Here is a 12214-nt window from a genome sequence, read left to right as displayed (position 1 = left end):
AGGGTGCAAAATATTCTGTATAAACGTCCAAAGCTCGGCGATGGGAGCGTATCATTCACTTGGGTGGAGTTAAAGAACGTGAGGAGCATGTTTTGGGAGCACACCAAGTTCCAGTGGATCGATATGCGGGTGACGTTGCTGAGATCAACTGAAGATATTATCAATAGCTTGATTCCGCCAGAAGATCGTCATTAGTTAGGGTAAGGTGCATTCAAACTACAACATTTGTCTCACCTCTGATATGGGGTAATTTGAACTTGCCAAACGGCGAGGACTCAAGCATTTCGCTCAGCCTTCATGTTTTTCCTTTGAAAAGATTAAATTTTTGTTTGGCTGGTTTAGGTGAAGGTATTCAGTGTCAAGGAATGGACCTCAATTCGGTGGCACTGGAATACATTCATCTAAATCAAACCTAACAAAATTTATTCTTTTCAAAGGAAAGCATGAATGCTGAGCGAAATGCTTGAATCCTGTTGTTTGGCAAGTTTGAATTTACCCCATTTCAGAGGTAAGACAATTGTTGTAGTTGGAATGCACATTCCAACTACAACAATTGTCTTCCTCTGGATGGGGTAATTCAAACTAGTTAAATGGCAGGACACCGGCATTCGACTGGGAGTGTTTTTATTCCATTCTAAATGTTAATTTCTTGTTGGCTTCGTTTAAATGATGGTGTCGAAGTGTCAAGGTCTGGACCTCATTCCGTTGGCTCTTAGATACTATCATTTAAAACCAAGACCAACAAGAATTTAACATTTGGAATGGAATAAAAACACTTCTGGACGAATGCCGGAGTCCTGCTTTTTAGCTGGTTTGAATTAACCCCATTCAGAGGTAAGATAATTGTTGTAGTTGGAAGTTACATTTCCGAATGTAATGTAATGATAGTTGACGTACATGTCTTTTACGTAATGTAATGTAATGATACCACAATGTAATGTAACGTAGATGAAATTATATCTAAATAAAATTGTCTAAGAATTAATGTTGTGTACTTATCGAATTTATTTATTCAATACGCCATTTTTATTTGAATTAATGTTGTGTACTTATTATAATTTACTTATTCGATACGCAATATTTATTCGAATTCACGCTATCGCAATATTTATTTGAATTCACGCTGTCGCAATATTTATTTGAATTCACGCTGTCGCAATATTTATTTGAATTCACGCACTCACAATATTTATTCGAATTCACGCACTCGCAATATTTATTCGAATTTTATTCAAATTTATTTTATTGACTTTATTCTTCTAATTTATTTTTTTTACTTTATTAGAAAAAATATATTGCGTTAATTAAGTCACACTGCGTGACTTAACTAACACACCATATAAGCTGTGCGTGACTTAAGTCACACACGTTATAAGCTCTGCGCAAGTTAACTTGCGTAAGTTGGCCGATTCTAAAAACTGAAGCACAAACGTTTCTTGGACGGTAGTCAATGGTCTTCAATGGTTTTTGCACGTTTTCCTTCACATTTGACCACGTTTTTTAACTCATTAATTGCTATATACCTAATACCCCCTATAAAAACCCTCACATACTTCCTCTTTTCCTCACATTTTCTCATCTCACTCTCCCCCCTCTTTCTCTTCTTCTTGTTCGTCTTCTTTGTTTCTTATTAGTTTCTAGGGTGGTTATACCGCTTTAGGTATATACCAGTGGCTTTTGGGGGAAGTAGTGATCGGTCCGGTCGGGAAAAGGGCATCTTGATGTCGTTTTCCCAAGGACTGATCACTATTTCCCCCAGGAGCTATTTGACATATACCGAAGAGGGTATCAAATAAGTTTTTACCTCAAGAGGGCATAAAAAAAAAGTAAAAATCAGTCTTATTTGAGCAACTTAACTCGCGTATTGCGTGACTTAAGTCACACATAAATACAACGTGCGTTAGTTAAGTCACGCTGCGTGACTTAACTTGCGCAAGGGCATTTTTGGTACGCTTGCAGGGTGCGAGCAAAACATGCTGGGTGGAGAGCAAAATTCTATTTTGGGTGTGAATCAGGTACTCTGATCATATAATTATAGAGACTAATCCATTAAACCGAGTATGATCACAATGAATCACAAAGCTCTTCCCCAAGAGATTTATCATTGCTGCATTCTCATGGCTGGATTCGAACCCATGACATATGGTTAAAAGAGTTATGCTAGATGTTACTTATATTTTCATCGAAATTTGACGAAATTGTAAAAAAAAATTACTATACACATGCAAAATGGTAATATAAAAGTGGTTGATGGGCTAAAACGTGATTTTATTTTGTCTTGTTAAGAAAAATGGCGATGATGGGTTAAAAGGGTAATTACAAAAGTATAAAACCATCATCAACATAAAAAATCATAAATTTCCATAAAATTTTATAACCAAATAGAAGAAAGATTTTGAAACCAAAAAACTTAACAACAAAAGAAAACAATTTGCTTTCTGAACCTTAATAGCTTGTTGCATCTAACTTTAAGTTTATCAACATTGTTCAATGAAAGTGCTTCAAATGCCACATTAGACCACATCAAAGCACAAAAATCATCTAAATTCACAAACATGATTCTTATAGTGCAAATCCAATTATAGCCAACAAAAGCATCAATTTCTTCATTCCATAATTGTTTATCTCCAAAACTTAGAAAATTAATCAACTATGAAACTAGAAATTGAAAGAAAAACATCACTTTTCTTATATTTTCTTCTTTACTCTCATCCCCCGTCATTTCATTCTCTTTAACAACTTTCGAATGACAACCCCATATCTCTTCACTCTCTTTCTTGCTGTGTCTCTTCCTCAACAATGTATCTCCTCCTCGTCGCCATTAACATTGTCGATTTGTCTTTTATCATTTGAAACTGTTACTAATATTACTTTCTTTTGCTGTTGATTTTGGATATTGATTTTTATGTGATTTTTTTTTTGGTTATTGAGAATTGTAAATGAGCAACCTTTTTCAAACATGTTCACTGTGTTATTTTTATTTTTTTTTATTTTGAAGAAGAAGAAATAGCTTCCAAGTTTATGATTTTTAATGGGTTAAATAAAAAAAATTGGGATCTACATTTCTCAACAATATCCTTCTCTGTACTCGATTTTGAACTCGGATGGTAGTGACGAAGAGAGTTTGTAGGCTTTCTTGATTTGGGTTTGTTAGTTTGAAGGAAAAATGTTTTACGGTATTGTGCTGATGATGACAAAGATTGTGGTATGGGTTTGAGTAGGGTCTTCCCGATTAAATTGGAGGCCAAGTTCTAATAATAAAAATGGACCCCTAGTAAACCAATGCAATTTTTAAAAAAAATTCATCATCTAATCTAGACTCTAAATAACATAACAAATATGCATCCTTGTAACTAATCAAATATAAAAAATTGGGCTCCAACTCCAAATAATTTAAGATTTATATATTTTTAACATATTTGGTTGATATGATTGTTTATTTGATCCTTTCGCTTTTATTAATCAATTTCGGTTCAATGTCTGCAGTACAAACCTCATCCATTACTTTTGATTTTTAATATGTAACATTTAATATATAAAGAATAAAAAGAATTAAAATGAAGGAGCTGAGCCTTGAACCAGCCTTCATTAAGACTCACAGGTGTTAATAGCAAACAACAAAAAAATAACTACAAATATGATAAAGCCTATCAATGCGATAAAATTAAAGTGTCTGAAATACCAATACTTTCAGATGTAATCTAATATATCTATTTATGTCGTACTAAATCCACAAAATCACAGAAAAAAATTTAAATATATACATGAAAAATCACTTATATAAAATGATAGAAAAATTAATTAGAGGGGTGAGTTATGCCAAAAAAAAAATCCTAAATCACTCTTTATTGATGGACGACGAACATGAAAAGAGGAGAAGAGAAAAAGAAGGGAGTGATGACTCTAAAATATTTGATATTCATTCACACACTTTCAATTTCAAAATTACTGAAATGAATATCAATTCCATAAATTTGGATTTTGAAATTGCTAGAACACAAAAGAAAAATGAAAAAAATAAGAATTTTGCTACCCAGCACGTTTTGCTCGCACCCTGCAGCCATGCCAAAATTGCCCTCGCGCATGTTAACTAACGCAAGTGTAATACTATGCGTTAGTTAAGTAACGTTGCGTGACTTAAGATGCGCAAGTGTAAAACTATGCGTTAGTTAACTCACGCAGTGTATTACACTTGCGCAAGTTAACTCACGCACTACTGATATGAGTTTAGATGGTACAATACCTGATATTTGATGCTTGATGAGCGTAGAAACTTGCTTCCTGACGATTTGCAATGATTTGGGATGATGATTTAGACCCAAAAAATCGCACTTTTTGGGTTTTTGAAGGTGGAGGGAAAGAAAATGGTGGTTGGAGTTCGGACTGATGGGTTTTGTTCAAAAACAAGAACCTTGCGTGAGTTAACTTGCGTGTCGTTCGTTAACTTGCGCAGCGTGAGTTAACTTGCGCAGCGTGAGTTAACTTGCGCAAGGGTAAATTTGGCATGGCTGCTGGGTGCGAGCAAAACGTGCTGGGTGGAGAGCAAAATTCAAAAAATAAATTACTTTTATGTTCCGAAAATTTTGTGAGGGTGGTGTGTTTGTCTTGGTTCTCATTATAAGAAGCATGACTGATCTATGTTTGAGTGCACCACCAACCTTGCAATTGGCTTTTCTGCTCATCTCCCCTTTGACTAATTTCTCATTGGCACTTAACAATACGTCACTCTCTACTTCTAGAATCAATCCCATCTTTTACATGTTTAAATCATCGTAAATCGTTCAATGTGTGAGTGGACATGTTCAAAACCATCCATGCTGTTCCACCATATATGGTTTTGTTTTTCCACAGTCAATTAATAATATGATTATACTGATTATACAAAAAAAATTAAAAAACGATACCATATTTAAGGAGTATAAAATGGAGTGTGAACCTTTTATGTATGAAGACTATATATATGAAGAATCTATCTACAAGTTCACAAATTCTTAAGTACTAAGAGAATTAGTGACAATAGAACCTAAAAAGTTTCAACTATATGTTACAAAAGTTTTTGATGTGATGCACACTTAGCTAACTCTCAGTTGACCAGGCACGAATATATAATTCATTTATTATTTTTCTCTGTACATCAGGTGATGAACATGCACACTAATTCTTTTATCAAATAATTTGATTTACATGTCAAATTTGGTCCTTCCCTTGCAAATTGATCATGGCAAACACTAGAGTCGATTCAAATATTCAATTTCAACAATTTTAATCAGCTTGGTTTTTGGATTTGGAGATCTATATTTTGTTTTCATTAGCTTTCCAAAGCTTATATAGTTCAGGCTATGCTTTCTTATTCAATTATTTTGTTAATGGGTGTCTTTCTTGCTTTACGGTATAAGGTGATGTATACATTATTTGGTGAGACCTTTGCGAAAAAATAAATAACTATGATATTTCACTTTAATAAGGGTTTTTTTTTTGAATGAAAAAAAAAAATAGTTTAGAAGAGAGACTCAACTAAAGTTGGTTTTTTTTTGTGATTGTATTATAGGTGTGAATTATTATCTAATTGCTTCGCTATAATTAATCTCCTATTAGAAAATAAAATGAATTTCATATTCTTTTGACTAACCAACTAATGAGAGACACAATGTGAGATTTAATTATACTCTGAATTATACCTATTAAATTTTATTTTCACTTCAACTAATGAACATAAAAAAAATATTTTCATCACAATCTTCTTTTACATCTTTTTCAAAACATTTAAAACTTTTTGATAAAATTTGAAAGTGCCTAAACATTATTTTCATTGATTTTTAAAATACATTCATCCTAGCTAGTTTGCTTATCACCTTCTCCTTATCACACATATTCATTACATGAGTGTGTCATTTACTTGTTAGCAATTTGAATTGAAATAAAAATAAACTATAGAAAAGGAAAATTGAATATATGTGTGTGTGTGTGTGTGTGTGTGTGTGTGTGTGTTTGTGTGTGTGTTTGTGTGTGTGTATGTATGTATGTGTGTATGTATGTACGTATATTCGTAGAAAAAAATTAATTAATCCGTAAAAAAACATTAGTTAATGTCAAATTTTTACATCCAACAATTGTGACCGTTAATAAAATGGTAAAATGTGCATCTTTTGTCTATATCCGTGAGAGACATTTTTACTTTAAGCAGTCTTTTTATTAGTATCGTTTTTTTAATCAAGTATTTTTTATTATGAAAAACACATTGTTTCTAGTAAGACAACTTAAAAAAAAAATTGCTAAATACTAGCCCTTGTTTGAAGGTCAACCAAAATGTGTATACTCGTGTAACCAGGCATTACATCAAGACAATAAAAAGTTACATTTAGGATAATATATGATGATTTATTCACGAGATCTTATAATTTCCAAGATTCTAGCAAATTATAGTACATGTACATACAACCACATACTATTTTTGGCATAAGTCATATGCATGTGTTATTAATCACCTATACATACATCCTCTATACGCTGGTGTCCAGTAATCTGATCCATTGTTCTCTCTATAAACTATAGGGGTACATGACGTAGGAACTAAACAAAGACCTTTACTTCGAAGGTCTAGCTTTGCATCCTCCTTGTCTTTTCTATCGAAGTAGCTTCCCCTTGGATCCTGGATTAATTATTATGTCAATATGTTAATCATCTCTAATTAAGAGTGAAAATTTGAGACTAATTTTATTTTAAAAAGTACTTAATAGATATATATATATCTTAATTTCTTAATTACCTTGTGTGAATTTGCCTTCAAGTAAGGGTTGCTCAGTAACTGCATAATAATTAAGAACGTAAAAGGAATTAAACAAAATAAATTACACTGTTAATTGCATATAATGAAGAAAAAGATGATTATATTAGTTAGAGTTGAATTGTTTGTGTTTGAAGCGGCATCTTTACTACCAATAGTTTGGTAGAACCTTGGTCCAAATTATGACTGAAATGATCATTTGTCATAGTTTATTTTGTCAGACTTTACTTGCTTTTCGGTCCAAATATAGATTATCAAGGCCGTTTTCTAGGAACTGAAAGGGTAGGATAAAAAAAATGTATCTTTAATCTCTTAATTATATATAAGTTAAAAAGTATATATGGTTAAACATGTTTAGTCTCTATAAAATTTTTATTTTTCATTTTGTTTTCTTTTTAATCTACTAAACGTATGCAATTTTGTAATTTGTAGCGGCTAAGATTAACATACAGGCAGGGGCACGTCTTTTGATTAATCATAATTAGATTTTAGAGTTAATTAAATAAATGGTCCCTATAAATAATGACAATTTCGTTTTTAGTCTCTACAAAATAAAATCAAATTTTTTATTCCCAGTAACATTTTTTGTTAGCTTTTTATAGACCAAAAGTGCTCATAGAATTTTTGTTACAGGACTAAAAATGCTGATGAAATTTTTTGCAAGAATTAAAAAGTGCACTTTTATTTTGTAGGGATTAAGAACGAAATTCTGAATATTTATATGGATCATTTACTTAATTAACCCTAGATTTTAATTAGGTCATCTTTTGTTATTTAAAATCTTCTTATATTATATAGTTGATGAAGCTCATGAGATATTCATGGAAAATGTGTAATCGCTTAACACAACATTGATGTTAGTTTATTCATTTTTATAAGGAACTAATAATCATAGGAAAAAAGCAACAATAATTGTATATTATATATATACTACTCGTATATAGTTACATATAATGCATAATGAATGGGAACTTTTCCATAATGATACGCACCTGGACTTGCTCTTCAAGATACTTTATGTACCCTATTGCTTCAAACAGCACAGATGCTGTATCAGTCTGAAATTCAACAAAGAAAAATAAAATAAATTGATTATTATGAAGTAGGTAGTGAGAAAAGTAAAAGCACTGTGAATTATTTATACAAAAAAGATAGGAATGAAAAGGGGAAGAGGTGTGGGGATTAGTGCAATCTGTAGTAACCTTTCCAAATGGAGACACAATTTGTTGAAGGGCTGTGATCTTGTCTCCTAGCTTGACTTTAGGTGCTTGCACCTTTTAAACAATCAATAGAAGTTTCTTAATTTACATTAATACACAAAAATAAAAAGGTTTCCCCACTTTATATGACTTTTTTACACTCATAATTAGTTCATGTTAGTAGTCTATTACATAATAATATATGTATGTACCTTTGAAGATGAATTTGTTGTTGAAGTATCTTGCTTAGGTTTCTTCAAACTTGCTTCTGATGATTCTTCAGATCTTTTCTTCTTTACTTCACGTGTTGTTCCCTCTCCTCTTCCATTAGTGGTTCTCATCTGCATAAATTAATTGCATGCACATTTTATTTGACAAATTCATGTCAGAGCTAGCATAAACTTTCTTTAAATTTTGAATAGAAATTAGTTGCCATACTAAAATAGTTAAATGAATGAAGAAATTAGAAACAAAAATAATTAAATTTCCATGTCTAATTTATAGAGACAAAATACATTCTAATTTTATTTTTATTTTGTCGCTAATTCATATATTTTTTTGGATTTGTCTAATATATATTTTACCGGTCTCTATTCGCCTGGTGTAGAGACTTTACTATTAATAAATTTTGCCATTTAAAAAAAATATGGACCTCTCAAAATATAGGTATAAAGATGGATAATCACTATTATAAATGAAATTTGTATGCTGCTAAGAAATTAATAATTAAAATATGTCCATAAAAGAAAAAGAAAAAATAACTCACATGGGATGGTGTCTGAAGCCCTTGTTTCTTTGACTCAGATAAGTTTGAGTATCTCATATTAGGCCTCTGTGGATGGATTCCAACAACTGGCCTTCCAAGCCTACTATTAAAGGATATAACATCTGAGAAATTTTTGGTGCATGGTGAAATATTTGGCAACCCTTCATAAAATTTGCCATTGTGATCTCCCACTGAGTTAAGGCTATTATTAAACCCATCAAGAAATCCATTTGGATTAAGTGATTTTCTAAACACATTTCCTTGCATCACTTCACTTGCATGATGATGATATTCTTGTTTAACCTTATTCATGTCTTGAATATCATGGCAACTAGGGAACATTTTATTACCTACTCCTTCTCTAATAGTGCATGATGTGGAATCTCCAAAAGGTAGTTTGAAATGACAATTAGGGTCAGAATCATGTGTGTATTGATGATGATCCATATTGGAGGAATTAGAATTATTCAAATTAGTAGACAAATTGTTGTTTGTTTGTGAATCAAAGTGGCTACTAACTTCAGGGTCAGGTGGGGCAATAGACCAAGTGCTTACAAGATTGGATAACTTTGTCAACCTTTCATTATTCTCAATAAGAGCTTCACTGTACCCATTTAAGTGCTTCTCAAAATTAGTATTGAATGAAGTTGATCCACTAGTATTATATTCCCAACTTGTTGTATCAAGTTTCTTCAAATAGTCACAAGCTGGTTGATCAAACATAGTGTTTGTCATGGTTTTTGATGATAGTCCATCCAAGAAATTCTCTCCAATTTCTTGGTTATTGTGCAACTCTCCATTTGATCCAACACCTCTATAAATTATTTTACATAAAGTAAATTAGTTGTAATTAATCAACAAAGTGTAACAATAATATACAAAAAATCAATAATACACAAAACATTTCTTATCAAACAAAAAGCAAATTAGCTGTATATATACTAAAATATATAATAAATTTACTTTTAAATTATATATCTTACAGAATCCAAGAGGGTTTTTATTGGTATGTGGATGGATATACAAGGAAACTATGAAAGTAGAAGAGATCATTGTTGCATAGTGTGAAAACACTGATTATAGTGCACATAACAGCTGTTAGCATGTTATAGATAGTGGAAAACAAAGGCCTAGAAGAATATTATTTACTCACACTGAAAAAGAACACTGTATACCTTAACCCTATATACCTAACTTAAAACACCCTTAAACTTCACAAAACTTCTAACCTAAAACTCTAAAAGATTTGTCTCTTATTATCTTCTTGCCAGTTAATTTCAATAATATAAAGCAATAAAAACATCAAATATATAGCATATGGAAAATTTTCTCCTTTGTTCTGAAATTCTGAGGCGCATAATTTCGTGATATTGAGACTAGTTTTCATCATAAACATATAGCATAATTGTAATAATTAACAATATACAAAACTTACGATAAAACATGACTCCATAGTTGGTTATCCGAAGCATGTTCGGCCATGAAGTCGTTGGAGGAAGGTGGTGCATGTGGCTCGACGAACACTCTTCGAGAGGATTCAACAGTGAGGCTTGAATGGTTGGATGCATTAGTGAAAGATGTAGAAGAAACAGATATATCTTGATCCTCACAAGAAGAGGAAGAATTTGGATTATTCATTTGGTTGTTCCATGCATGTTTAACATCGTTCCAATTTGAAGAAAGAGAATTTGCTTGAAGATACCACCAGTTTAATGGAGTAGTAGAGGTAGCAATAGTGTTTCCACCACATTCTTCACTCATCTTTATGTATTTCTCTCTAGCTATATTTTTTCTCTTTTCTTGTTAGTGATTCCTTTAATTGGTGGAATGGATCTAGGTAGGGGTGTATATGTATGTATAATCTCTCTTAATTTGTTTCTTTAATTGTTGTTGTGGCCTTGTGGGGTGGGAATTTATGGATGAGATTGCTCAAATTTAAGTGACGTATAAGTATTTGTAGGTTATAACAATTATAGGGGAGACAATAAAATATGCAACCGAGTTTTTCCACTAACGTTCGTGGGCAATTATTATATAATTAAGTTGATAGGGCCAGCATGGGTTTGGCTTAAGTTTGCTACCACGGTGTTTAGGGCTGGTAGTTTTACTTTATAATAACCAACCAAGTTAAATTTTCACTACTTTTTAGACAAATAAAAATGTACTATGTATGCTTCCTCATATTCTTTCTTCATTTACTTTTAGTACTTTAGGATAAAAAAGAGAGTACACAATCAGTACATCAAATATGGTAGTCGTATGAGCATTTGATATGCAGTATCCGAGTTCTTAACATTTAGTTGGTGAGTTCTCCTTTAGGTGTAGATAGGAGGAGAGCTAGGTTAGGCTTTTTGTTGGCCGGGCATGCGACTGTGTGGTATATTTGAAAAGTCCTTAATGACCTTTCTCAAGAAGTAACTTCGAGACTGAGCAACTGGTCGATAGGATTATTTTCTATTCTTGGGAGTGGTTCTTTGGTAAATTCCCTAGGCATCGCAGCTCCCCTTATGAGTGGGAGACAAAACCAATTCTTTGTTGACACCTTTAGGGTCCAGTGTTGTTTGGCACATATGGATCTTATGTGTCTTTGAGGGTTTAATTTGGGTGGTTCCAGGATTTCGAGGTTCTTCTGTCTTGTGGGTGTTTTTGCCTCTATTTCTCATGTTGGTGTGTTGGGATGGGTTCATTTTTTGCTGGTTTTGTGTGTGACCGTGGATCTTTGAATTCTGCTCATCTCCCAACACATTTTGCTCGCGTCCAACTTAAATACCGAAAATACCCCTGCGTTAGTTAAGTAACGCAAGTGTTAAAATCTGCACATCTTAACATGCGCTGCGCAACTTAACTCACGGTGGAATTAACGCTTGCCTGAGTTAACTCACGCTGGAAATTAACACTTGCGTGAGTTAACTCACGCTGGAATTATCACTTGCGTGAGTTAACTCACGCAGGAGTATTTTGGGAAGTTCAGTTGGGAGCGAGCAATAATTGTTGGGTAAAGAGCAGAATTCGGGATCTTTTTGGGTCCTTGGGCTTTTTTCTTATAGCTTTTGTGTTTGGCTATTTTCTTTTCCCACCCTCCTTTTTTTTCTTGCGCACCCTATTTGGATTATAAAATCTGAAAACAAGGAGGATTTGTCAAGGTGTTTAAACGTGTTTGGAGGCTGTTTAACATTGTTTGGATTATAAAATCTGAAACTACGCGTGAGAAACTTGTAGGGTTTAGAAAAGAAAATACCTTTGTGTTTTAGGTGTGTGGGTGTTTGAGGGCCTTTTTATTTTTTGGTCTCTTTGGTTTTGTTGTATTCAGATGTGTTGGTGTTCTCTTGGCCTCCGGTGCCTGGAGTTCGTTATTTCTTGTACGATTCTATTGGTGAACTTTTTTCTTCGATATTTTATATGCTTTGCCATTAAAAAAAATGTGTTAGTTCTCCACTAACCACTGTTTAGAACCAAATAAAAATA

The 12214-nt window shown here is 32.7% G+C and overlaps 1 protein-coding gene across 2 annotated transcripts; it reads right to left on the bottom strand.

Moving 5' to 3' along the window:
* Positions 1-6357: 6357 nt before the first annotated feature.
* On the bottom strand, positions 6358-10676 carry LOC146957971 (basic helix-loop-helix (bHLH) DNA-binding superfamily protein). Of its 2 annotated transcripts, XM_085739629.1 has the most exons (7): positions 10185-10676; positions 8750-9563; positions 8196-8324; positions 7987-8058; positions 7777-7842; positions 6767-6805; positions 6358-6649 (listed from the first exon to the last, which is right to left on the bottom strand). In XM_085739629.1, the coding sequence occupies exons 1-7, from the start codon at positions 10508-10510 to the stop codon at positions 6482-6484; spliced, it is 1614 nt and encodes a 537-aa protein (XP_085595755.1). In that variant the 5' UTR covers positions 10511-10676; the 3' UTR covers positions 6358-6481. The 2 variants fall into 2 exon arrangements, with proteins under 2 accessions (XP_085595755.1, XP_085595756.1); XM_085739630.1 differs by lacking the exon at positions 7987-8058.
* Between the last annotated feature and the right edge of the window lie 1538 nt (positions 10677-12214).

This window comes from Medicago sativa, chromosome 1 (assembly GCF_051527215.1).
Source record: "Medicago sativa cultivar Bolivia chromosome 1, Bolivia_mono, whole genome shotgun sequence".
In the NCBI taxonomy this organism is placed as follows: Eukaryota; Viridiplantae; Streptophyta; class Magnoliopsida; order Fabales; family Fabaceae; genus Medicago; species Medicago sativa.
The sequence above is the reverse complement of the archived record's forward strand: the minus strand, read 5'-3'. Positions and strand labels throughout refer to the sequence as shown.

Excerpts from the sequence above, each read along its gene's own strand:
- LOC146957971 (XM_085739629.1), bottom strand. The coding sequence starts at position 10,510 with ATGAGTGAAGAATGTGGTGGAAACACTATTGCTACCTCTACTACTCCA. Across the intron at positions 8,059-8,195 it reads CAACAAATTCATCTTCAAAG|GTGCAAGCACCTAAAGTCAA; the intron begins GTACATACATAT and ends ATTGTTTAAAAG. Across the intron at positions 6,806-7,776 it reads ATCTTGAAGAGCAAGTCCAG|TTACTGAGCAACCCTTACTT; the intron begins GTGCGTATCATT and ends ATTATTATGCAG.